This window comes from Bufo gargarizans, chromosome 2 (genome assembly GCF_014858855.1).
Source record: "Bufo gargarizans isolate SCDJY-AF-19 chromosome 2, ASM1485885v1, whole genome shotgun sequence".
NCBI lineage: Eukaryota > Metazoa > Chordata > Amphibia > Anura > Bufonidae > Bufo > Bufo gargarizans.
This window is the reverse complement of record NC_058081.1, coordinates 287,901,035-287,927,799: the sequence shown is the minus strand read 5'-3', so window position 1 is coordinate 287,927,799 and position 26,765 is coordinate 287,901,035. Positions and strand designations below refer to the sequence as shown.

General features: G+C 46.5%; 1 protein-coding gene across 2 annotated transcripts in view; it reads left to right on the top strand.

Annotated features, from left to right (window-relative positions):
* ADAMTS20 (ADAM metallopeptidase with thrombospondin type 1 motif 20) overlaps positions 1-26,765 on the top strand; it is a 252,346-nt gene that overhangs the window by 93,391 nt on the left and 132,190 nt on the right. For both annotated transcript variants that reach the window (XM_044280361.1, XM_044280362.1), the window contains exons 10-15: positions 1,480-1,621; positions 5,441-5,545; positions 7,242-7,387; positions 10,314-10,495; positions 10,593-10,729; positions 11,065-11,182. In XM_044280361.1, coding sequence (XP_044136296.1) covers positions 1,480-1,621; positions 5,441-5,545; positions 7,242-7,387; positions 10,314-10,495; positions 10,593-10,729; positions 11,065-11,182 — 830 coding nt within the window. The remainder of the gene's footprint in view (positions 1-1,479; positions 1,622-5,440; positions 5,546-7,241; positions 7,388-10,313; positions 10,496-10,592; positions 10,730-11,064; positions 11,183-26,765) is intronic.

Genomic DNA, 26,765 nt, shown 5'->3' with positions numbered 1-26,765 from the left:
AGAGACCTAAGGCTGGGTTCACACGGGCGTCACATTTTGACTCCGGATGCGTCCCGGGTGCATTGCGGCAAATCCACGCGAGTAGGTACCCAATTGCAGTCAGTTTTTACTGCGATTGCGTTACGTTGTTCAGTTTTTATCACGCGTGTCCAATGCGTTTTGCACACGCGTGATAAAAAACTGAATGTTGTACCCAGACCCGAACTTCTTCACTAAAGTTCAGGTTTGGGTTAGGTAGGGTTTAGATGTAATTATTTTCCCTTATAACATGGGTATAAGGGAAAATAATAGCATTCTTTAATACAGAATGCTTAGTACAAGGTCAATTGAGGGTTAAAAAAAAATAAAAAATTAACTCACCTCCTCCAATTGATCGCGTAGCTGCCGGTCTCCTGTTCTTTCTTCAGGACCTGTCAAAGGACCTGTAGTGACGTCACTGAGCTCATCACATGGTCCATCACCACGGTGATGGACCATGTGATTGGACCATGTGATGTGACGTCACCAAAGGTCCTTTAGTCGGCAGCTCATGATTAAAGAAGTAAGAAGAGATCGTCAACTACGCGATCAAGAGGAGGAGGTGAGTTAATATTTTTTTTATTTTTTAACCCTCAATTGACTTTGTACTAAGCATTCTGTATAAAAGAATGCTACTATTTTCCCTTATAACCATGTTATAAGGGAAAATAATACAGTGAATAGACTGTCATCTTAGCAACCATGCGTAAAAATCGCACCGCATCTGCACCTGCTTGCGGATGCTTGCGAATTTCACTCAGCCCCATTAACTTCTATGGGTCCTGCGTTGTGTGATAAACTCACAATATAGAACATGCTGCGATTTTCGCGCAACGCACAAGTGATGCATGAAAATCACCGCTCATGTGCACAGCCCCATAGAAATGAATGGGTCCGGATTCAGTGCGGGTGCAATGCGTTCACAATTATAAAAAAAGTATACTTTTTTTTTTTGCAATGGAACTCTATGGTGAATGGATGCCACTGTATGGCATCAGTCTGAGGCATCCGTGTATACGTTAAGAGGATGGGTAAAACATGATGTGAACCCAGCCTTGCTTTCATTTTTGCTCACATACCTACAAGACTCTTATTTTGTTTCCCATATTTAGAGCAATCAAACATTTTTCTGCTGGCTAGCCCCGTACCAACTTTTTTCTTTACAGCTTTGTCTACTAACAGGGCAAGTACTTGTCTGATCATCACATGACCAGGAGGGATTTATTTTTTGGGCGTATGCATACGAAGGTTTTTTTGCCGTCAGATCAGACATGGAGTGCTCCACCAGGCTTTGTCTATGTGGAGACTTTCTCCCCTATAAGGAATACTTGTAGCCTCATGGAGGCTGTGCAGCTTCATAAAAAGGAGACATACTGCTTCTATGACCTCTGACATAGTCTGATTTTCACATCAAGGCACACATTTCTCACTTACAACTTTGATTCCATTTTTTTTTTATAGTACTGGCTATGGAGAATGTCTCCTTGATAAGCCCAGTGGACGTGTCCATGATTTTTCAAATCAGTTACCTGGTGTAATATACGATGCTAACAAACAATGTGAGCTGATGTTTGGCAAAGGGTCACAAGTTTGCCCGTATATGGTAAGTTTTTATTTTTTGTTACCCTTAGGGCTCATTCAGATGGCTGGAGTGTTTTGCGGATCCACAAAACACTGATACCGGCCTCGTGCGTTTCCTCATTTTGTGGCCCGCACATGACCGACACTATGATAGAAATGCCTATTCTTGTCCGCGATTGTGGACAATAATAGGACTTGCACTATCTTTCTTGCTGTCTGCATCTTTTGAGGCCCCATTGAAATTAATAGGTCCGCACCCGTTCCGAAAAATTGCGGAATGGATGCGGACTCATTCATACGGTCGTCTGAATGAGCCTTTATTTAAATGATGAAACCAGATCTATGAGTGTAATATGCTGCCTTAGTATAGGGTAACATATTAGAACTACAGGTGACAGATATGTGTAATAAATCCTGTAGTGAGTCAGGTGTGTTCTTGTACATAGCTATTGGACACAATTGTCTTGCTCCCTTTGACATGATGTAACAATAGCGATATACTGTATAATACGGACATACAGTGGCGTGCCTAGGTTGTTTGGCAACCGGGGTGGGGTGGGGGGGGGGGCAGAGAAAGGACCCACCCCCCAAACTTAAAAAAAATCCCTCATTGAACAACCATCACTTTAGTGGTGTACAGATGTGTGCCCCCTTACAGTAGTTATGCCCACATTGTGCCCCCTTAAAGTACTTATCCCTTCATTGTGCCTCTCCTCACAGTTGTAATGCCCTCTTTGTGCCCCCTTCACAGTAATAATCCCCATTGTGCCCCTTACAGTAATAATCCCCATTGTGCCCCCTTCATAGTTATAATCCCCATTGTGCCTCCTTCACAGTAATAATGCCCCTTAATAGTAGTACAGCCCATTGTACCCCCTTCACAGTAATAATGCCCATTGTGCCCCCTTAATAGTAATAATGCCCATTGTGCCCCCTTCACAGCAATAATGCCCTCTGTGCCCCGTCCATAGTAGAAATCCCTATTGTGCCCCCTTAATAGTAGTAATGCCCTCTGTGCTAGTAATGCCCATTGTGCCCCCTTCACAGTTATAATGCCCTCTATGCCCCCTTCAGAGTAGTAATGCCCTCTGTGCACTGTGCCGTCTCCATAGCAGAAATACCCATTGTGCCCCCTTCACATTATCAATGCTCATTGTGCCCCCTCCAGAGAAGAAATGCCCATTGTCCCCCTCCAGAGTAGCAATGCCCATTGTGCCCCCTCTGTGTTAAAAAAATTACTAAAAAAACACACTACCTACCTACAATTACCTTGCCCCGTTCCTGAAGCTCACAGTCCTCTCTCCCCTGCAGGCACAGGGAGCTTGTGCAGATTCCCGGGCTGCTGGCTCCGGCCACACAGGCCGACAGCGTGATCTGTGCCTGCAGGCTGAATGGTGGAGCAGAAGGAGAAGTCTCCCTGATTCATCATTCTGTGCGCTGCCGGCCTGAAGGAGGGGAGGAGTACGGGGAGCTGAGCGGTGAGTGACAGGACATCAGCTCCCTGCACTCCAGCAATGAGCGCTTCCATCTGTATTGATGGAAGCGCTCATTGCTTCTGGACTCTTTCCGATCGGATCCCCAGAAGTGAAATTGCAGGATTTCATTCGGTTGCTATAGCAGCCTGGACACCGCTGAAGCGATCCAGGCCTGCCATGGCTTTCTCCATGCTGAGCTCAGAATGGAGACTGTAGAAATCATATTTACCCTATAAGATCTCTATTATGGTTATTAGGAGAGGGGATCAAAAAATCCCAAGTACTAGGCCCCTATGGGGGCTAATATTTATAAAAAAAAAAGTGAAAGCTAAATTTTAAAAACCACCAATAAATTAAAAGTTTAAATCACCCCCTTTTCCCAATTTTACATTTAAAAATATATAAACAATAAAAAATAAACATATTGGTTATCGCCGCATCCGAAAATGTCTGAACCATTAAAATATATATGAAAAGTTCCTGTGCAGTGAACGCCGTAACGGAAAGAAAATTAAAAACACGGGATTTGCCATTTTTTGCCATCTTGTCCGCCCAGAAAATTGTATAACTGTGAATTGAATAAAAATCAAGCCCTCATACAGCTTTGTAGACTGAAATATAAAAAAGTTATCTTTTTTTTTTCAGTTTTGGCTCAAACAATTTTTTTCCCATTTTCTAATACAAGACATGGTAAATTAAATGGTGGCATTAAAAAATGCATCTTTTCCCGCAAAAAATAAGCCCTCATATAGCTATGTGAACGGAAAAATAAATAAGTTACGGCTATTGGGACATGGGGAGGAAAAATCCAAAATGTAAAAATGGAAATAGGCCCGGTCTTTAAGGGGTTAAGCAATGACAGGTATTTTGCTTGAATTTGATAGGTTTATCAATAACCTGAGCTTGACTTTAGCATATCAGTGTATCTAAGGCTACTTTCACACTAGTGTTTATACTGGATCTGGCAGGGTTCAGCAAAAAACGCTTCCGGGATAATACAACCATCTGCATCCGTTATGAACAGATCAGGTTGTATTATCTGTAACATTGCCAAGATGGATCTGTCATGAACGCCATTGGAAGTCAATGGAGGACGGATCCGTTTTCTATTGTAGCAGAGATCCGTCCCTATTGACTTGCATTTTGGGTCACGCCAGATCTGTCTTGCTTCACATCCCAGGACGGAAAGCAAACTACAACATGCTGCGGTTTGCTATCCGGTATGGGAACGCAACTAAATGGTGCAGAATGCATTCTGGTGCACTCCGTTCTGTTCAGTTACATTTTGTCCCCTTTGACAATGAATGGGGACAAAACGGAAGCATTTTCTTTCCGATATTGAGCCCCTATAACGGATCTGAATACCGGAAAATATTAACCCTAGTGTGAAAGTAGCCTAAACAACTTTTTGCAGACGCAACTACCCCTTTGAATAGAGTTTGGATATGTAAGGACATGAAAAGTTTAATAACTTTATAATGTGTGCATTACTTAACTAGTACTGATCTAATGAGTTACAGGGGGAGATTTATCAAACTGGTGTAAAGTAGAACTGGCTTAGTTGCCCATAGCAACCAATCACATTCCACCTTTCATTTTCCAAAGGAGCTGTGAAAAATAAAAGGTGGAATCTGATTGGTTGCTATGAGCAAGTAAGACAGTTCTACTTTACACCTGTTTGAATCTCCCCCACAGTCTTTGTTCAAACAGAGCTTGTTCTGGTGCCTTCTGGAAAGTTTGTGCACTTTGCCTTTTTGAACGCGTGCTTTATGAAACACAGACATTAAAAACGTTACCCTTCAATTTTATGGGGCCATTAGTCTGTGAAAATGGCCAAAAATAGGACATCTCTTATTTTCATCAGGCCGCTATTCACTGGCTGTAAAAAAAACAGGCTTGTGAATAGGCCCATTTTCTTCAAAGGTTCTGAAAACAGCCATGTGACGACTATTTTTCATTGTCATGTGAATGTACCCTTAGAGAAAACTCAGGTGTACATACAGTACTTGGGCAGATAGTCTGCAACATGGGCAAAAAAAGATTGCCACATTTGTTTTGTTCCGCCTTACAGTCGGAGATGCACATAGTTTCATGTACTGTATATAAATTCAAGTAGTAACTCTTACCTGATTTAGTATCCATGCCTAAACCCCAGAGTTCAGAGACCTCTTCCTCTGTCTGCCACAAGTAAGAATTGGCAGAGGATGCAGTTACAGTTTCTGACTCATCGAGCCTCAGTTATCAAAACCGTCTAAGCGGCCTAAGTGAAGTCATTGTGATTTATTTTTATTAATGATATAGTAGATTTTACACTGCTCAAAGAAGGTAAGTATAAAAAAAATAATAGTTAATTTGTTTTTAAACAGAAACAGTGCAAGCGCTTGTGGTGCACAAGTACAGAAGGAATGCATAAAGGATGTTTAACTCAACATATGCCTTTAGCAGATGGAAGTGACTGTGGTCCTGGAAAGGTAGGTACCATATATTTTCTCTTTAGGTAAAGGAGAATTAATTAGTCCCAAAGCAAACCCTTCTTTTTTTTTTTTACTTGTGACCGTTTTTAACAAGGCAACTCTCTGGTTGGGTATAGGGACATAAGCCCTCATTCTCAGTAATAAGGGGAGTCCTTCACATGATGCTAAAACTGAAACATCCCCTTCTTCACCCTTTTTAATAAATTTTTTTTTTATTTTTATACTTTTTATGTGAATATTACTTATAATGTACCATATTTTAATTTTCCTACTGTTTACAGGGTCTCTGTGTACTGTCAGTGAATGATAAAACATATACTTTTTAATGGCTGCAATCCAGTACATGATATATTTGGCCACCCAGTCTAGATAATTATCTTCAAGAAAGACTTTAGGGTGATTATATTTTACTTACGCTGATACTCTAGATTTGGCAGGAGAGACATTTGCGCTTCTGATCTGTTTAGCTGACAGATGATTTCCTAGGTTGGATAATACTGTAGCAAACTCTCAGCTGTGCGAAGTATTAAAGAGGACCTGTCACCGCTCCTGACATGCCTGATTTAATAGCTTCATGCATTCCCCATGTAATAACAATTCTGGAACATCTGTTCTTATGGCTCCATGTTGTGCTATTCCTGTATTATTTCTACTAGAAGTTATGAATGAATTGCTAGCAGTCTGCAGTAAGAGTACAGAGGGGTGGTAACCAGTTGGGGGGGTGGGGAAGTGTACCTGCACAGACTCACTCTCTCCGATCAGTGCTGCCATTGTCAGACTGTGCAGGTACAGACCCCCAACTTGTTACCACCCCTCTGTACCCTTACTGCAGACTGCTAGCAATTCATTCATAACTTCTAGTGGTAATAATAAAGAAATGGCACAACATAGAGCCATAAGAATAGATGCTCCAGAATTGCTATTAAATGGGGAATGCATGAAGCTATTAAAACAGGCGTGTCAGGAGTGGTGACAGGTCCTCTTTAAGCCTGCCATACATATGGGTTAACAGTCAGAAATTTGATCGAAAGCTATCTCTCCCAAACCCCACAAACATGCTTGGCTTGAACTAACCTTAGCTAATCTCTATTGTGAAAATAAAAGAATTTAAAGGGGCTGTGCAGCGGTATATTATTGATTGCCTATCCTTGGGATAGGTCATCAATATCAGTTTTGCGAGGGTCTGACTTCTGGCACCCGCCGCAATCAGCGGTTTGAAGGGGTAGCAGTGCTGGCGCGAGCAATGGTTCCTCTTCAAAATTACGTGCATGCTGTCTTCTTCAGCGGTGCAATGTTATTACAAATGCTTTTCCTATTCAAGTGAATAATACAAGCAGTTGTAATTATACTGCACAGCCTCTACAAAGGAGACGACGCCCAGGTCATTTTGAAGAGGAAGTAGCGCTTGCACAAGCACTGCTGCCTCTTAAAACAGCTGATCAGTGGGGTGCCAGGAGTTAGACACCCGCCTGTCTGACATTTATGACTGAGGATGGATCATCAATATTGTAGCACTGCACAACCCCTTTAAGTACAGTCAGATATTCTAGCAACTGAAAAAATGCAGTTATTAGAACTACACGTTTTAAATCTAATTTGTACATAGGGTTTAATGAGGAACCTTTGACAATGTTTTATATTTTCTTCTATCTTTTTATTATTATATATGTATTTAATTTTGTTTATTGAATAGCATTGCCGTCGGGGTCTTTGTGTAGACAAAGTAACGAATGCCCGTACTGTGGATGGTGAATGGGGTCCTTGGGAGCCTTACAGCTCATGCTCAAGAAGCTGTGGTGGTGGAATCAAAACTTCTGCTAGAAATTGCAATCATCCTGAGTAAGCTGTAGAGCTGATGTATTTTCTATATATTTATGTAAATATAGCTTCCTTCCATACATTACTAAAAATAATATTTAAAGAAGAACTTGCGCAAAAATTTTTATTCTCTGACCTGCTAGAAAGGTACATGTAATCTGTAGTAAAGGTAATCTTATTACATGTGAGTGTATTTGTGTGTTATAACCTCCCTTCTGATCCTCAGCCGTGTCATGTGACCAACACTCTGCCTCTCCAAATAACACAGCATCTTATGTGTCTACAGGAAGTCTGCTTCTCCATGTATTCCTATGGAAGCTTCAGTCTCCTAGGAATGAATGGAGAAGTAACAGACTTCCTGTGTCAGTTGGAGATCAGAGAGTTGGTCACATGATATCACTTTCTAGCAGGTCAGAGAATAATTTTTTTAGCGAGAGTTCTACTTTAAAGAGCATCTGCCAGCATGATCAATGATATTAAACCAGCCATACTGCTTGGTAGGTTTGATCATTCTGATTAAAACAATACTTTTGTTATGTCTGTAGGTAAAACTGTTTGCATATTTGGTAATATGTAAATGATCTGGTTTGAACACCAAGGGACCGGACTGAGCCCTCATTTAACATCCCTCAGAGCTGGGCATTCCCCTTCCCCCTGTATTTTTGTGCCTGCGTGGCTAAGGCTACTTTCACACTAGCGTTGTTTAAATCCGGCGTCCAATTCTGACACCGGAACTGCCCGCCGGATCCGGAAAAACGTTACATTTGAATCCTAATCAGGATTTTGATCACAATGAAAAAATGCATTGGAAAAAACGGATCCGCCATTTATGGACTTTAACTTTTTTTTCACATTTTTGGGGTTTAACATGCAAAAGCCGGATCCGTTTTTTACTGAACACACGGCGCAGGATCCGGCGTTAATGCAAGTCAATGGGAAAAAGGCCGGATCCGGCGTTCAGTCAAAGTGTTCAGGATTTTTGGCCGGTGGTAAAAATACAACATGCTACGGTTTTCTGAAAAGTCTGATCAGTCAAAAAGACTGAACTGAAGACATCCTGATGCATCCTGAACGGATTACTCTCCATTTAGAATGCATTAGGATAAAACTGATCAGTTCTTTTCCGGATTTGAGCCCCTAGGACGGAACTCAGCGCCGGAAAAGAAAAACGCTAGTGTGAAAGTACCCTTAAACACAAAAAAAAAACTGCTAGTGTTGGTGACAGAGTGGTGTGATAAATATTCTGGAATAAATAGTCATCGCTGGTCCAGTGGTGTGGACCAAGTAATAATGCAGAATATGGCATTGGTGTCAGTGTGTTGGCAAAATCATGCTTCCCAATATGAATATATGATTTTGCTAATGTGGTCCAGAATATATGTGGGTCCCTGTGCTCGTTGGTGGCAGTGAAGCCTCTGGACCAGGGAGAGAGGGCTGTACGAGGAGGAGAACACACGATTCTCCCAGCAGATGTGCTTTTCCACTCTCAGCTAGGAAGAGCACAACTGCTGGAAGGATCCTGAGGATCATATGTTCTCCTACTCTTACAGCATAGGCATGAAAATACCGGGCTAGACATCTCAAGGGAGAGTGCCCAGCTCAGAGGGGTATTACAGGTGCGGTTCTCCAAGGGCTCAGTCTGGCCTCTTGGTGCATGAAGCCGGAATATATCTCAACAACGGTTCCACCAACAGATATAACAAAGGCATTGCTTTAATCAGCATAATCAACCCCACCAGGCAGAATGTCTGGTTTAGAAGGGTTGTTCATGCTGACAGATGCTCTTCAGTAGGGGCCTCAAGGACAGCAGAAAAGTATGACTGTACATTTTATCATCTTTGTTATTTGTTCAGTTTTATTGTTATGCCTTATTAAATAGTCTTTCATCTTTTGCACTGGAGAATTCTGAAACATTTGTTCACAACAGCATGGAATAATAACCGGATGATTGTGCCAAACTAATGTGAATCCTTTATATGAGAGGAAAAAATATGCATTAGGCAGATATATTCTTAATCTAATACGCATTACTTTATGCACAATGCTTTATTATGGCTTGTAATGGGTCCACCATAGAGATTCATGAGCCCCCTACTGTACCCCTCTATGCCTTCGAGTTTTTTTGGCATATGTACAGTAGCTTGTTCCATCATATGCCATACAGGAGCATTTCCAAACGAAGAAGTCTTAAAGAAAACTGGGAAATTTTAATGAAGGTTGTCCCATTATTACTTTAGTAATGTTGCTTCTACATTGGCACCAACAATATCATCCTATCAGCATTTCCTCTGTTAGGACATGATGTCTTACAATTAGAGAGAACTAAGGGCCACTGCAAAGAGCAGTTCTTGGGGTTTAATTGAATGTGTGTGCATTAAGGCACGTTTAGGTGCCAATATTATATTATTTATAGCAGCTATGTCATACATGAAATGCCCATAATAGTTTATCTAAAGCTTGGAATTTGGAATGTACTTCAAATATTTCTTTTTTGTTAATACAAATTAATACAAGGTTCTTACTAATGTATTGCGATTGTCTATATCGCCACCTTTGCTGGATGGATTCATTTTTTCATCACATTATCCGCTACTAGTTTCCAAGGTTACAACCACCCTGTAATCCAGCAGCAGTGGTCGTGCTTGCACAGTAAAAGCACCAGCCTATGTGCGCTCCCACGGTCCCAGCCACCAGAGAGGCTTGATATTTTTCCTATAGTGTGCAAGCACGACCACCGCTGTTGGATTGTAGGGTGGTCATAACCATGGATACGAGCAGTGTATAACGTATGGGAAAAATGAATCTAGCAATATGGATAATAACAATATATTAGTAAGTTGCTTGTATTAACCTTCTCTACATGATAAATGCCACATGCTGAAGTGAGACAACCCCTTTAAGTATTGGTACACATTATATTACTTTTATTACTGAAAATGTTTTGCAGGCCAAAAAATGGTGGAAAATATTGTGTGGGAAGAAGAATGAAGTTCCGATCTTGTAACACTGATTCTTGTCCCAAAGGAAAAAAAGATTTTAGAGATGTTCAGTGTTCTCAATATGATGGCAAACATTTCAACATCAATGGTCTTACAACGAGCGTACGGTGGATCCCGAAATACAGTGGCAGTAAGTATAAATGGTATCTTCTTGCTTTCCATAAGAGTGCGACGGTAATTGAAGCAGACACTTCACAGTAACAGAGAATACATTGTTATTTGTACAGTCCAAATGAAAGATCGGTGCAAGCTGTTTTGTCGTGTTTCTGGGACATCATCTTATTACCAGTTAAAGGACAGAGTTATGGATGGTACACCTTGCGGACCTGAAACTGATGACCTCTGTGTTCAAGGATTATGCAGGGTATGATACAAAAACGTAAAGCGTGTTTTATAATTACCTCTTGTTTTTTGTAGTCATTTACGTACAGTATATGGAGATTGTATGTATATTTAACACAAGTTAAAATACATCCAGTCATGTTGCAAAATATAATGCTGTGCCCTCTGCTGGTAGATAGGATAGAGTGATACACTCTATACACTTATGAATTAAAATAATCATTAGTGAGAGCAGTTTTTCTCATGTTATAGCTGTTTCTAGACTAATTTTACCACTGTAGAGCAAATAGTACCATATATTTGAAGTATAATTCTGGAGTATTTTCTGTATTAAACCAGCATTTTTCTTCCTTTTAGCAAGCGGGCTGTGACCATGTTTTAAATTCCAAAGCAAGAAAAGATAAATGTGGCGTATGCGGGGGCGATAATTCATCCTGTAAAACTGTAGCAGGAACTTTTACTAAAGCTCAGTATGGTAAGTAGAGGCCCAGTGTAAAACCGGTTTGTTAAAGGGACAGTTCCATAAAGAAATGTTTATCACATCCTATATATGACTATTCTATGTATTTTTTAAATAAAAAACCTGATGGATGTACAGTATTATTCTTCCTGTCCTGGCTCTTTAACATCTCTTTATTTGGACTTTTCACAGCAAACAGTCAAACAGTCTTGGTTAACATTTCAATTATACCATCCCCGCCACCAAAGAGTCACCCCCCCCCCAAGCTGCGATTCCGCTATCCTAATTCTACACCAATTATCATCATGAAGATTACCCCAACATTTCCCCTCACAGCAGCAGTTAACTGACAGTGGATTATCTGTCTATAGAGGAGGTCTTCTCAATGGTGTTTACTGCTACACTTCTCAATGGCATAGTATTGCTGAAATAAAAAACTGGGTTTACTATGATATTGAATAAAAAATTCCCTTTCTAATGGAAGTGTCCCTTTAAATTAGAATTGGATTACTTTATTGAAAATACTATTTGAAAATTGATAACTGCTACTTCTTTTGATCATCATATTCCTGGCATAAACTTTTCATTCCCCTATCGCTTTAACTCAGTGATGCCCAACATAGGGCCAGCGGGCCATATCCGGCCCGCAAAGCTGTGTCATACGGCCTGTGCGACTCCCTGGAAAAAGTCTAAGGAGTACCAATGCGCCTTAGACTTTTCTCCCACATTCATCAGCGCAGTGAGCGCTGTGAACGGCACAGGCAGCGCAGCAATGCTGCCTGTGCCTGAAGTAACCAAAAGCAAAGCTCCTTACAGCAAGGAGCGTGCGCCAGAGCGATACAGGTCAAGTCAGGCAGGGGAAGCTGGCAGGAGCTGGAAGGAGGAGGGTCCGGCTCCAGGGGTGTCTGTTGTAAGGAGAGCGGCCCTGTCATGTTGGGAAACATGACAGGGCCGATGGAGAGGTAAGGAGCCGTGGACTCATGTAACTGGTTCCCGGTGACCCTGCTACCCGCTCCTCCTATCACCCCACTAGTGACCCTGCTCCCCCTCCTCCTGTCACCCCACTAGTGATCTGCTCCCCCTCTATCACCCCACTAGTGACCCTGCTCCCCCCTCCTCCTGTCACCACACTAGTGACCCTGCTGCCCCCTCCTCCTGTCACCACACTAGTGACCCTGCTCCCCCTCCTCCTGTCACCCCACTAGTGATCTGCTCCCCCTCTATCACCCCACTAGTGACCCTGCTCCCCCCTCCTCCTGTCACCACACTAGTGACCCTGCTGCCCCCTCCTCCTGTCACCACACTAGTGACCCTGCTGCCCCCCCATCACCCCACTAGTGACCCTGCTCCCCCCTCCTCCTGTCACATTACTAGTGACCCTGCTCCCCCCTCCTCCTGTCACCACACTAGTGAGCCTGCCCCCTCCTCCTGTCACCACACTAATGACCCTGCTGCCCCCCCATCACCCCACTAGTGACCCTGCTTCCCCCTCCTCCTGTCACATTACTAGTGATCCTGCTTCCTTTTCCTCCTGTCACCCCACTAGTGATTCTGCCCCCTCCTCCTGTCACCCCATTAGTGACCCTGATCCCCCCTCCTCCTTTCACCCTACTAGTGAGCCTGCCCCCTCCTCCTGTCACCCCACTAGTGACCCTGATCCCCCCTCCTCCTTTCACCCCACTAGTGAGCCTGCCCCCTCCTCCTGTCACCCCATTAGTGACCCTGCTCCCCCTTCTCCTGTCACCCCACTAGTGACCCTGCTCCCCCTCCTCCTGTCACCCCACTGGTGACCCTGCTTCCCCCTCCTCCTGTCACCCCACTAGTGACCCTGCTTCCCCCCTTCTCCTGTCATCCCACTAGTGAACCTGCCCCCTGCCCCCCCTCCTCCTGTCACCTCATTAGTGACCCTGCTTCCCTCTCCTACTTTTACCCCACTAGTGACCCTGCTTCCCCCTCCTCCTGTCACCCCACAAGTGACCCTGCTTCCCCCTCCTCCTGTCACCTCACTAGTGACCCTGCTTCCCCCTCCTCCTGTCACCCCACTAGTGACCCTGCTCCCCCTCCTCCTGTCACCCCACTAGTGACCCTGCTCCTCCTCCTCCTGTCACCTCACTAGTGACCCTGCTTCCCCCTCTTCCTGTCACCACACTAGTGACCCTGCTTCCCCCTCCTCCTGTCACCTCACTAGTGACCCTGCTCCCCCTCCTCCTGTCACCTCACTAGTGACCCTGCTTCCCCCTCCTCCTGTCACCTCACTAGTGACCCTGCTTCCCCCTCCTCCTGTCACCTCACTAGTGACCCTGCTTCCCCCTCCTCCTGTCACCACACTAGTGACCCTGCTTCCCCCTCCTCCTGTCACCTCACTAGTGACCCTGCTCCCCTCCTCCTGTCACCCCACTAGTGACCCTGCTTCCCCCTCCTCCTGTCACCTCACTAGTGACCCTGCTTCCCCCTCCTCCTGTCACCTCACTAGTGACCCTGCTCCCCCCTCCTGTAACCCCACTAGTGACCCTGCTTCCCCCTCCTCCTGTCACCACACTAGTGACCCTGCTTCCCCCTCCTCCTGTCACCTCACTAGTGACCCTGCTCCCTCTCCTCCTGTCACCTCACTAGTGACCCTGCTTCCCCCTCCTCCTGTCACCTCACTAGTGACCCTGCTTCCCCCTCCTCCTGTCACCTCACTAGTGACCCTGCTTCCCCCTCCTCCTGTCACCCCACTAGTGACCCTGCTTCCCCCTCCTCCTGTCACCTCACTAGTGACCCTGCTTCCCCTTTCTCCTGTCACCCCACTAGTGACCCTGCTCCCCCTCCTCCTGTCACCCCACTAGTGACCCTGCTTCCCCCTTCTCCTGTCACCCCACTAGTGACCCTGCTTCCCCCTCCTCCTCTCACTCCACTAGTGACCCTACTCCCCCCCCTCCTCTCACCCCAATAGTGACCCTGCTCCCCCCTCCTCCTGTCACCTCACTAGTGACCCTGCCCCCTCCTCCTGTCACCTCACTAGTGACCCTGCTTCCCCCTCCTCCTGTCACCTCACTAGTGACCCTGCTCCCCCCTTCTCCTGTCACCCCAATAGTGACCCTGCTCCCCCCTCCTCCTGTCACCCCACTAGTGACCCTGCTCCCCCCTCCTCCTGTCACCTCACTAGTGATCCTGCTTCCCCCTCCTCCTGTCACCCCACTAGTGACCCTGCTCCCCCCTTCTCCTGTCACCCCAATAGTGACCCTGCTCCCCCCTCCTCCTGTCACCCCACTAGTGACCCTGCTCCCTACTCCTCCTGTCACCTTACTATTGACCCTGCTTCCCCCTTCTCCTGTCACCCCACTGGTGACCCTGCCCCCCTCCTCCTGTTACCCCACTAGTGACCCTGCTTCCCCCTCCTCCTGTCACCTCACTAGTGACCCTGCTTCCCCCTCCTCCTGTCACCACACTAGTGACCCTGCTTCCCCCTCCTCCTGTCACCTCACTAGTGACCCTGCTTCCCCCTCCTCCTGTCACCCCACTAGTGACCCTGCTTCCCCCTCCTCCTGTCACCTCACTAGTGACCCTGCTTCCCCCTCCTCCTGTCACCTCACTAGTGACCCTGCTTCCCCCTCCTCCTGTCACCCCACTAGTGACCCTGCTTCCCCCTCCTCCTGTCACCCCACTAGTGACCCTGCTTCCCCCTCCTCCTGTCACCTCACTAGTGACCCTGCTCCCCCCTCCTCCTGTCACCACACTAGTGACCCTGCTTCCCCCTCCTCCTGTCACCCCACTAGTGACCCTGCTTCCCCCTCCTCCTGTCACCCCACTAGTGACCCTGCTTCCCCCTCCTCCTGTCACCTCACTAGTGACCCTGCTCCCCCCTCCTCCTGTCACCACACTAGTGACCCTGCTCCCCCCTCCTCCTGTCACCTCACTAGTGACCCTGCTTCCCCCTCCTCCTGTCACCTCACTAGTGACCCTGCCCCCCCTCATCCTGTCACCTCACTAGTGACCCTGCTCCCCCCTCCTCCTGTCACCCCCCTGGTGACCCTGCTTCCCCCTCCTCCTGTCACCTCACTAGTGACCCTGCTCCCCCCTCCTCCTGTCACCTCACTAGTGACCCTGCTCCCCTCTACTCCTGTCACCCCACTAGTGACCCTGCTCCCCCCTCCTCCTGTCACCTCACTAGTGACCCTGCTCCCCCCTCCTCCTGTCACCTCACTAGTGACCCTGCTCCTCCCTCCTCCTGTCACCTCACTAGTGACCCTGCTCCCCTCTACTCCTGTCACCCCACTAGTGACCCTGCTCCCCCCTCCTCCTGTCACCTCACTAGTGACCCTGCTCCCCCCTCCTCCTGTCACCCCACTGGTGACCCTGCTCCCCCTCCTTCTGTCACCCCACAAGTGAACCTGTGTGAAGTTGGCACCCCATGTTCTTAAATTTTAAAAATAAATACACCATTCGTTTGTGCTGCGTTTGTGCTGGTTTGTGCCGCAAAAATGAACGTTTGTGCCGGTTCGGTTCCTGAGATATTGCGCGTTAGATTTTTATGAAGCCCCGCCCATTTTCCACCCCATGTTCTTAAATTTCTAAAAAAAATACACCATTCGTTTGTGCTGCGTTTGTGCTGGTTTGTGCTGCAAAAATGAACGTTTGCGCCGCTTTCGTTTCCGAGATATTGCGCGCTTGATTTTCTGAAACCCCGCCCATTTTCCACCCCATGTTCTTAAATTTCAAAAAGAAATACACCATTCGTTTGTGCTGCGTTTGTGCTGGTTTGTGCTGCAAAAATGAACGTTTGCGCCACTTTGGTTTCCGAGATATTGCGCACTTGATTTGCTGAAACCCCGCCCACTTTCCACCCCATGTTTTTAAATTTCAAAAAGAAATACACCATTCGTTTGTGCTGCGTTTGTGCTGGTTTGTGCCGCAAAAATGAACGTTTGTGCCGGTTCGGTTCCTAAGATATTGCGCGTTAGATTTTTATGAAGCCCCGCCCATTTTCCACCCCATGTTCTTAAATTTCAAAAATAAATACACCATTCGTTTGTGCTGCGTTTGTGCTGGTTTGTGCTGCAAAAATGAACGTTTGCGCCGCTTTGGTTTCCGAGATATTACGCGCTTGATTTTCTGAAACCCCGCCCATTTTCCACCCCATGTTCTTAAATTTCAAAAAGAAATACACCATTCTTTTGTGCTGCATTTGTGCTGGTTTGTGCTGCAAAAATGAACGTTTGCGCCACTTTGGTTTCCGAGATATTGCGCACTTGTTTTGCTGAAACCCCGCCCACTTTCCACCCCATGTTCTTAAATTTCAAAAAGAAATACACCATTCGTTTGTGCTGCGTTTGTGCTGGTTTGTGCTGCAAAAATTAACGTTTGCGCCGCTTTGGTTTCCGAGATATTGCGCTCGATTTGCTGAAGCCCCGCCCACTTTCCACCCCATATTTTTAAATTTCAAAAATAAATACACCGTTCGTTTGTGCTGCATTTGTGCTGGTTTGTGCTGCAAAAATTAACGTTTGCGCCGCTTTCGTTTCCGAGATATTGCGCGCTTGATTTGCTGAAACCCCGCCCACTTTCCACCCCATGTTTTAAAATTTCTAAAATAAATACACCATTCGTTTGTGCTGCGTTTGTGCTGGTTTGTGCTGCAAAAATGAACGTTTGCGCCGCTTTGGTTTCCGAGATATTGCGCGCTTGATTTGCTGAAACCCCGCCCACTTTCCACCCCATGTTTTAAAATTTCAAAAAGAAATACACCATTCTTTTGTGCTGCATTTGTGCTGGTTTGTGCTGCAAAAATTAACGTTTGCACCGCTTTGGTTTCCGAGATATTGCGTGCTTGATTTGATAAAACCCCTCCCACTTTCCACCCCATGTTTTTAACCCTGACTCTAGACCCCCCAGGTGTGCTGCAGCTTGCCCCCCTCCCGCCCCCTTTCACAACTTTTTTTGGGGCACAAGCATATTATATTTTTTTTTCTGCGTACGCTGACTGTGGCCGGGACTCTTAGCGTCACTGTTAGCGCATCGCACGCCCCACCGCTGATCAACTTCGGATGGTTGATCAGCGAGTTTGAATTTAAAAAAAAATCTAATTTTTGGGCCTTTTTTATTTTTTTGTCTGTAAGGTTTAGGGTAAGTTCCCGAACACCCGTCCCCACACACACCAAATAAAGTTTATCACACACACACACTCCCCTATGGCCTGCCGGATGTTCTAGGCGGCATATGCCCAGCTTGCCTCCGAGTCCGAGAGCCCCAGTGAGGACGAGGATAACCCCACTTTCCTTTTGTCATCCGCGTCTTTCCTTTTGATGATGAGACCCCAAGGCGGCGGAGACGCCGCCAGGTGGAGCAAGGAGACCGCCATGCTAGGGACCCTGTGGCCCACACTAGTACGAGAAGGTCTGGGGCTCGTACTAGTTTTCCGGCCCACCAGTTAAGACCACCGGAGCCCCCTACCGGTGAACTTGTCTGGTATACCCCAGAGCGTTTTGAGCCCGTGATTCCTGATTTTGTAGGCCAACCAGGAATCCAGATTTCCACAGTGGGCTTCACTGAATGCGACTACTTTAGTCTTTTTTTCAGTGACCCCTTTGTGAATCTGATGTTGGAGCAGACGAACCTGCACGCCCCACAGTTCATTGCTCAACATCCGGGCTCCTTTTTGGCTAGGCCCGGTGGCTGAACTCCGGTCTGTGTAGCCAAGATGAGGACGTTTTGGGGCCTCGTGCTGCATATGGGCCTAGTCAAGAAACCTAGTGTCAGGCATTACTGGAGTGGGGACATCCTCTACCAGACCCCACTTTACAATTATGCAGATAATGCAGCATGTCCCCCCCAAGGTGATCCTGCCTATGACCGCCTGTACCAAATCAGGTCGGTCATCGATCACTTTGGGGCCAAATTTGTGCAGGTTTATGTACCTGGAAGGGAAGTCGCGGTTGATGAGTCTCTCATTGCTTTCAAGGGGAGACTCATTATCCGCCAGTATGTTCCCTCTAAGCGGGCGAGGTATGGCATGAAGCTGTACAAACTTTGTGAGAGTACCTCAGGGTGCACTTACAAGTTTCGTGTGTACGAGGGGCGAGATTCCCGTATTTAACCCCCAGAAGGTTCCCCCAATCTGGGTGTTAGCGGGAAACTTGTGTGGGACCTTATGCACCCACTGCTAGATAAGGGTTACCACCTGTACGTGGATAACTTTTATACTAGTATCCCCATAGTTTTATATCCAATTGTCAGTGGCTAAAATGGGGAAGGGGAACATAAATTTAGTACTCCATGGAAGTGTGGTACTCCTTGAAGCAACCAATAACGCAGAGGCCCGGATGATCGGGTCACGTGTCACATTGAGTAGTGGTGTCCTTCCGTATCCCCCTCTTGTGACACACTCTGCACCTTTTTTGGGTCCGCCCTTCTTTCCAGTATGGGGGACCACACCTGGAAAGTGTTGGCCAGGGACGATCTGGGCGCCTCCAGTTCCCGAGGTACTCTGGCCTGCTCTTTCCCGGTCAGAAAAGATCAGGTCCTTGAGGACTGCCTCATAGAACTGAAGGAATGTCCCTGTGTTGCCAGCGCTCCGGGACAGCACAAAAGAGTTGTACAAGGCAACCTGTACCAAGTAGACCGCAACTTTTTTATACCATGCCCGGGTTTTGCGCATGGCGTTATATGGCTTGAGGACTTGATCAGGGAGATCAACTCCTCCCATATATCGATTGTAGTCGACGATGCAATCAGGCTTGAGGACCGTTGCTGCGGTACCTCGCACAGGGACAGGGGTGATGCCGTTACCGTGAATTGTGGACAGTACAAGGACATTCCTCTTGTCCTTATACCTGACCAGCAACAGGTTTCCACTGGTAAGTGCACGGGTCGCACCCCTAGGGATAGGTACCTGGAGGGGGTGGGCAGGGAGGCCGCGTTGATTTTTCAGCGAACGTGGATCTGGCGGCGAGAGACTGGAACAAGGGGATACTAGTATAAAAGTTATCCACACAAAGGTGGTAACCCTTATCTAGCAGTGGGTGCATAAGGTCCCACACAAGTTTCCCGCTAACACCCAGATTGGGGGAACCTTCTGGGGGTTAAATACGGGAATCTCGCCCCTCGTACACACGAAACTTGTAAGTGCACCCTGAGGTACTCTCACAAAGTTTGTACAGCTTCACGCCATACCTCGCCCGCTTAGAGGGAACATACTGGCGGATAATGAGTCTCCCCTTGAAAGCAATGAGAGACTCATCAACCGCGACTTCCCTTCCAGGTACATAAACCTGCACAAATTTGGCCCCAAAGTGATCGATGACCGACCTGATTTGGTACAGGCGGTCATAGGCAGGATCACCTTGGGGGGGACATGCTGCATTATCTGCATAATTGTAAAGTGGGGTCTGGTAGAGGATGTCCCCACTCCAGTAATGCCTGACACTAGGTTTCTTGACTAGGCCCATATGCAGCACGAGGCCCCAAAACGTCCTCATCTTGGCTACACAGACCGGAGTCCAGCCACCAGGCCTAGCCAAAAAGGAGCCCGGATGTTGAGCAATGAACTGTGGGGCGTACAGGTTCGTCTGCTCCAACATCAGATTCACAAAGGGGTCACTGAAAAAAAGACTAAAGTAGTCGCATTCAGTGAAGCCCACTGTGGAAATCTGGATTCCTGGTTGGCCTACAAAATCAGGAATCACGGGCTCAAAACGCTCTGGGGTATACCAGACAAGTTCACCGGTAGGGGGCTCCGGTGGTCTTAACTGGTGGGCCGGAAAACTAGTACGAGCCCCAGACCTTCTCGTACTAGTGTGGGCCACAGGGTCCCTAGCATGGCGGTCTCCTTGCTCCACCTGGCGGCGTCTCCGCCGCCTTGGGGTCTCATCATCAAAAGGAAAGACGCGGATGACAAAAGGAAAGTGGGGTTATCCTCGTCCTCACTGGGGCTCTCGGACTCGGAGGCAAGCTGGGCATATGCCGCCTAGAACATCCGGCAGGCCATAGGGGAGTGTGTGTGTGTGATAAACTTTATTTGGTGTGTGTGGGGATCCGAAGTTGATCAGCGGTGGGGCGTGCGATGCGCTAACAGTGACGCTAAGAGTCCCGGCCACAGTCAGCGTACGCAGAAAAAAAAATATAATATGCTTGTGCCCCAAAAAAAGTTGTGAAAGGGGGCGGGAGGGGGGCAAGCTGCAGCACACCTGGGGGGTCTAGAGTCAGGGTTAAAAACATGGGGTGGAAAGTGGGAGGGGTTTTATCAAATCAAGCACGCAATATCTCGGAAACCAAAGCGGTGCAAACGTTAATTTTTGCAGCACAAACCAGCACAAATGCAGCACAAAAGAATGGTGTATTTCTTTTTGAAATTTTAAAACATGGGGTGGAAAGTGGGCGGGGTTTCAGCAAATCAAGCGCGCAATATCTCGGAAACCAAAGCGGCGCAAACGTTCATTTTTGCAGCACAAACCAGCACAAACGCAGCACAAACGAATGGTGTATTTATTTTAGAAATTTTAAAACATGGGGTGGAAAGTGGGCGGGGTTTCAGCAAATCAAGCGCGCAATATCTCGGAAACGAAAGCGGCGCAAACGTTAATTTTTGCAGCACAAACCAGCACAAATGCAGCACAAACGAACGGTGTATTTATTTTTGAAATTTAAAAATATGGGGTGGAAAGTGGGCGGGGCTTCAGCAAATCGAGCGCAATATCTCGGAAACCAAAGCGGCGCAAACGTTAATTTTTGCAGCACAAACCAGCACAAACGCAGCACAAACGAATGGTGTATTTCTTTTTGAAATTTAAAAACATGGGGTGGAAAGTGGGCGGGGTTTCAGCAAATCAAGCGCGCAATATCTCGGAAACGAAAGCGGCGCAAACGTTAATTTTTGCAGCACAAACCAGCACAAATGCAGCACAAAAGAATGGTGTATTTCTTTTTGAAATTTAAGAACATGGGGTGGAAAGTGGGCGGGGTTTCAGCAAATCGAGCGCAATATCTCGGAAACCAAAGCGGCGCAAACGTTCATTTTTGCAGCACAAACCAGCACAAACGCAGCACAAACGAATGGTGTATTTTTTTTTGAAATTTAAGAACATGGGGTGGAAAATGGGCGGGGCTTCATAAAAATCTAACGCGCAATATCTCAGGAACCGAACCGGCACAAACGTTCATTTTTGTGGCACAAACCAGCACAAACGCAGCACAAACGAATGGTGTATTTCTTTTTGAAATTTAAAAACATGGGGTGGAAAGTGGGCGGGGTTTCAGCAAATCAAGTGCGCAATATCTCGGAAACCAAAGCGGCGCAAATGTTAATTTTTGCAGCACAAACCAGCACAAACGCAGCACAAACGAATGGTGTATTTTTTTTTGAAATGTAAGAACATGGGGTGGAAATGGGCGGGGCTTCATAAAAATCTAACGCGCAATATCTCAGGAACCGAACCGGCACAAACGTTCATTTTTGTGGCACAAACCAGCACAAACGCAGCACAAACGAATGGTGTATTTCTTTTTGAAATTTAAAAACATGGGGTGGAAAGTGGGCGGGGTTTCAGCAAATCAAGTGCGCAATATCTCGGAAACCAAAGCGGCGCAAACGTTCATTTTTGCAGCACAAACCAGCACAAACGCAGCACAAACGAATGGTGTATTTTTTTTTGAAATTTAAGAACATGGGGTGGAAAATGGGCGGGGCTTCATAAAAATCTAACGCGCAATATCTCAGGAACCGAACCGGCACAAACGTTCATTTTTGCGGCACAAACCAGCACAAACGCAGCACAAACGAATGGTGTATTTATTTTTAAAATTTAAGAACATGGGGTGCCAACTTCACACAGGTCACAAGTGACCCTGCTTCCCCCTCCTCCTGTCACCCCACTAGTGACCCTGCTTCCCCCTCCTCCTGTCACCTCACTAGTGACCCTGCTCCCCCCTCCTCCTGTCACCACACTAGTGACCCTGCTCCCCCCTCCTCCTGTCACCCCACTAGTGACCCTGCTTCCTCTCCTCCTGTCACCTCACTAGTGACCCTGCTCCCCTCTACTCCTGTCACCCCACTAGTGACCCTGCTTCCCCCTCCTCCTGTCACCTCACTAGTGACCCTGCTCCCCTCTACTCCTGTCACCCCACTAGTGACCCTGCTTCCCCCTCCTCCTGTCACCTCACTAGTGACCCTGCTTCCCCCTCCTCCTGTCACCTCACTAGTGACCCTGCCCCCCCTCATCCTGTCACCTCACTAGTGACCCTGCTCCCCTCTACTCCTGTCACCCCACTAGTGACCCTGCTTCCCCCTCCTCCTGTCACCCCACTAGTGACCCTGCTTCCCCCTCCTCCTGTCACCTCACTAGTGACCCTGCTCCCCCCTCCTCCTGTCACCACACTAGTGACCCTGCTCCCCCCTCCTCCTGTCACCTCACTAGTGACCCTGCTTCCCCCTCCTCCTGTCACCTCACTAGTGACCCTGCCCCCCCTCATCCTGTCACCTCACTAGTGACCCTGCTCCCCTCTACTCCTGTCACCCCACTAGTGACCCTGCTCCCCCCTCCTCCTGTCACCTCACTAGTGACCCTGCTCCCCCCTCCTCCTGTCACCCCACTAGTGACCCTGCTTCCCCCTCCTCCTGTCACCCCACTAGTGACCCTGCTTCCCCCTCCTCCTGTCACCTCACTAGTGACCCTGCTCCCCCCTCCTCCTGTCACCACACTAGTGACCCTGCTCCCCCCTCCTCCTGTCACCTCACTAGTGACCCTGCTTCCCCCTCCTCCTGTCACCTCACTAGTGACCCTGCCCCCCCTCATCCTGTCACCTCACTAGTGACCCTGCTCCCCTCTACTCCTGTCACCCCACTAGTGACCCTGCTCCCCCCTCCTCCTGTCACCTCACTAGTGACCCTGCTCCCCCCTCCTCCTGTCACCCCACTAGTGACCCTGCTTCCCCCTCCTCCTGTCACCCCACTAGTGACCCTGCTTCCCCCTCCTCCTGTCACCTCACTAGTGACCCTGCTCCCCCCTCCTCCTGTCACCACACTAGTGACCCTGCTCCCCCCTCCTCCTGTCACCACACTAGTGACCCTGCTCCCCCCTCCTCCTGTCACCACACTAGTGACCCTGCTCCCCCCTCCTCCTGTCACCTCACTAGTGACCCTGCTTCCCCCTCCTCCTGTCACCTCACTAGTGACCCTGCCCCCCCTCATCCTGTCACCTCACTAGTGACCCTGCTCCCCTCTACTCCTGTCACCCCACTAGTGACCCTGCTCCCCCCTCCTCCTGTCACCTCACTAGTGACCCTGCTCCCCCCTCCTCCTGTCACCCCACTAGTGACCCTGCTTCCCCCTCCTCCTGTCACCCCACTAGTGACCCTGCTTCCCCCTCCTCCTGTCACCTCACTAGTGACCCTGCTCCCCCCTCCTCCTGTCACCCCACTGGTGACCCTGCCCCCCCTCCTCCTGTCACCCCACAGGGAAGAAGCTGAACAGACTCCACCGACTATGATGGGATCCGTTCAGTTTCCGTTAGGGATCCTGTCTTTTTACCGGACACAAAAGTGCTGCATACAAGGCTCTTTTGTCTGGTCTTTCGACAGAATCTGCAACAGAGGCTCCAAAAGCAGCCTCCAACGCAGATTTGAAGGCCTACTTATTATGTATTTTAGTAATGCTCACACGTGCCCCCTCACAGTGTTTGCATTTCTTTTTGGCAAAGCTACCTGGTTCTGGCCCGTGAAATTTATACCATGTCTAGTGCGGCCCTCAGATGAAAAATGGTTGGGCACCACTGCTTTAACTGATTATATGTGTTTTTATTTTTATGTAGACTACAGGATACTTCCACATGGGGCAGAAAATCTATGGTGGATTTGGCTGCACATTTTTGCAATTTTACATGTTGATTTTCTTCTAAGTTTGCTGCAGATTTCACCCTGTGCATTTCAATATATTTGGGGTGAAAGTCCGCAGAAAGAATCTACAAGCTGTGGATGTAAAATCCTCACCATATGTGAATTTACAGGTGGATACCATTCTGTAGCATGTGGATGAGTTTGTTGCTACCATCATATGATGTGGATTTTCTGGACAGAGAATCTACAGCCACATGGATCAATGGGCTAAGTTATGAGTTCATTGGAAAGTTCTGATTTGGAAATCGTTGGCCTGTTTATATACAGTATAGTGCATGAATGAGTACATCCCATCTGAAAACTATTACATTTGGAAATTTCTTTTTAGAAGTACAGTGAAACATATTTGGGTTTCCTATTACCAATTAGGTGCAGGAGAATCTCAGAGCAAGTGACTTAGAGCTGGCAAAGATTGGAATGACAGTTTTATTACTCTGACATAAGAGGATCCATTTAGATTTTGGCAAGACACATATTATTGAAGGTCATGTCTTTTGAGAATCGATACTCTGGTCTGATGAGGCCATAGTCAGTCATTTTGGATCTGATAAAATTCTAGTGTATTGCGGTACAGGAGGGAGCAGAACAGGGAGCCCCAACATAAGACAATCACCCGAAAAATAAATAAAAATATGGCTTTCAGAAAATGGAGACACAAAAACATGTTTTTTTTTCTTTCAAAAACGTTTTTATTGTGTAAAGCTAAGATAAATGTTAAAAAAGGTAGACATATTAGGTATCGCTATGTTTGTAACAACCTGCTGTATAAAAATTTCACATGAACTTCCCTTAGGTGAACCCCGTTAATAAAAATAAAAATAAAAACTGTTCCAAAAAAGCAATTTTTTTGTCACCTTACATTACAAAAAGTGTAATCAATATTAAAATCTTAGAAAAAAAACCTATTAGCTTAACTGAGAAGTCATCAATATCAAGAACCTGAAATATACCCCTTTAAGCAAACCCAGATATATAGGGATATCTGTGTTTTTGTCTAGTTTTGGGTCTTTTTGTGCATTTTTGCTGCTCGCTAATTCTTTTAATTATTTTTTATGCAAATTTGTCTTTGGACACCTTATTATAAAGCATAGATTATTCAATTGTTAGTGCAGCAAGGCTACTTTCACATCTGTATTTTCAATTCCGCTATTGAGATCAGTCATAGGATCTCAATAGCAGAAGAAAATGCTTCCGTTTTGTCCCCAGTCATTGTCAATAGGGACAAAACTGAACTGCTCCAAAATGCATTTCGTTCCGTTTGGTTGTGTCCACATCGCGGACAGAAAAACACTGCAAGCAGCGTTTTTCTGTCCGCGATGTGGTGCGGAGCAAGACGATTCTGTCCTGACACACAATGTAAGTCAATGGGGACGGATCATTTTCTCTGACACAATAAAAAACGGATCCGTCTTGGCTATAGAAGACATACTACAACCAGATCTGTTAATGACGGATGCATGCGGTTGTATTATTGTAACAGAAGCGTTTTTGCAGATCCATGACAGATCCGCAAAAAATGCTAGTGTGAAAGTAGCCTAACAGAAACCAATTTGGAACATGGTCGGCCATCTAGTTTAAAGGGACACTGACAGGCCCAATAAGCATAATTATATATATATATATATGCATGCACAGGTCTTCTAATGTGTATTAAAAACATATAAGTATAACCCCCGTCCAACTTATAAATACAGCAAACTCATGTTTTATAACCTGATGTAAAAGCTCTTCTTTTTGCCCAAAGGGCGGTGTTTCAAAACCTCCGTTTTGAAGCGCCGCCCAGCTCATCAATATTCACTGCGCTGGGTGGCTTCTGCTGTCCCTGACGTTCCGAGATCCCGTGCTTGCCCAGTAGAAAGCTGTGGGATCTCGGAACGTTGGGGACAGCAGAAGCCGCCCAGCGAAGTGAATATTGATAAGCTGGGCGGCGCTTCAAAACGGCAGTTGGGACGCGGCTGGCTGGGCGCAAGAGAAGCTGAAACGCCGCCACTTGGGCAGAAAGAAGACGATTCTTCACATTAGAAGACCTGTGCATGCATATATATAGATAATTATGCTTATTGGGCCTGTCAGTGTCCCTTTAAGAGAAAATATATATAGCAGTTGTAGCTGGCTGGCCAGATTTGAGACCTCAATAATGTCTATTTATAATCATCTATTAATAAAGGGATAAGAATACATTAAGCACTGGTTCACTTTTCCCTGAGGCTAATACACATTACATGAGTGAGGCATTTGCAAAATATGATTTTTGAGGTTGTATTTTGGCCCTCATCATTGATTGTAGATTGAGAAGCCAGTTTTGGATGCAGTATGGTGTCTAGTTTAGGAATACATGTCAATTTGGGTGTGGTGGAATGTTTAAGGGATTTACTGGTATTATGTTAATAAAAACTATTTGTAAATTACAACTTTCTAGTATACTTTATCTTTCAGCTAATGACCATTTCCAAGATTGCCGTTCGTGAATTTGAACATCAATATTTACATCCATAGACTAAAAACCTGCTTTTTGCAGGTTTTATGGATGTAACAAACTATGCCCCTATGCACATAATTAGAAATCGTTTTCATCTTCTATATATAATGAAGAATCATTCAAATCACCGACGACAAGCAGATCTTGCAAATGCTGAGTAGCCCCGCAAAAAAAATAGAACATGTCCTATTCTTGTCTGTTTTAGGCATTGTTACAATGGATCCGCCCCCCAAAAAAGGATGGCATACGGAC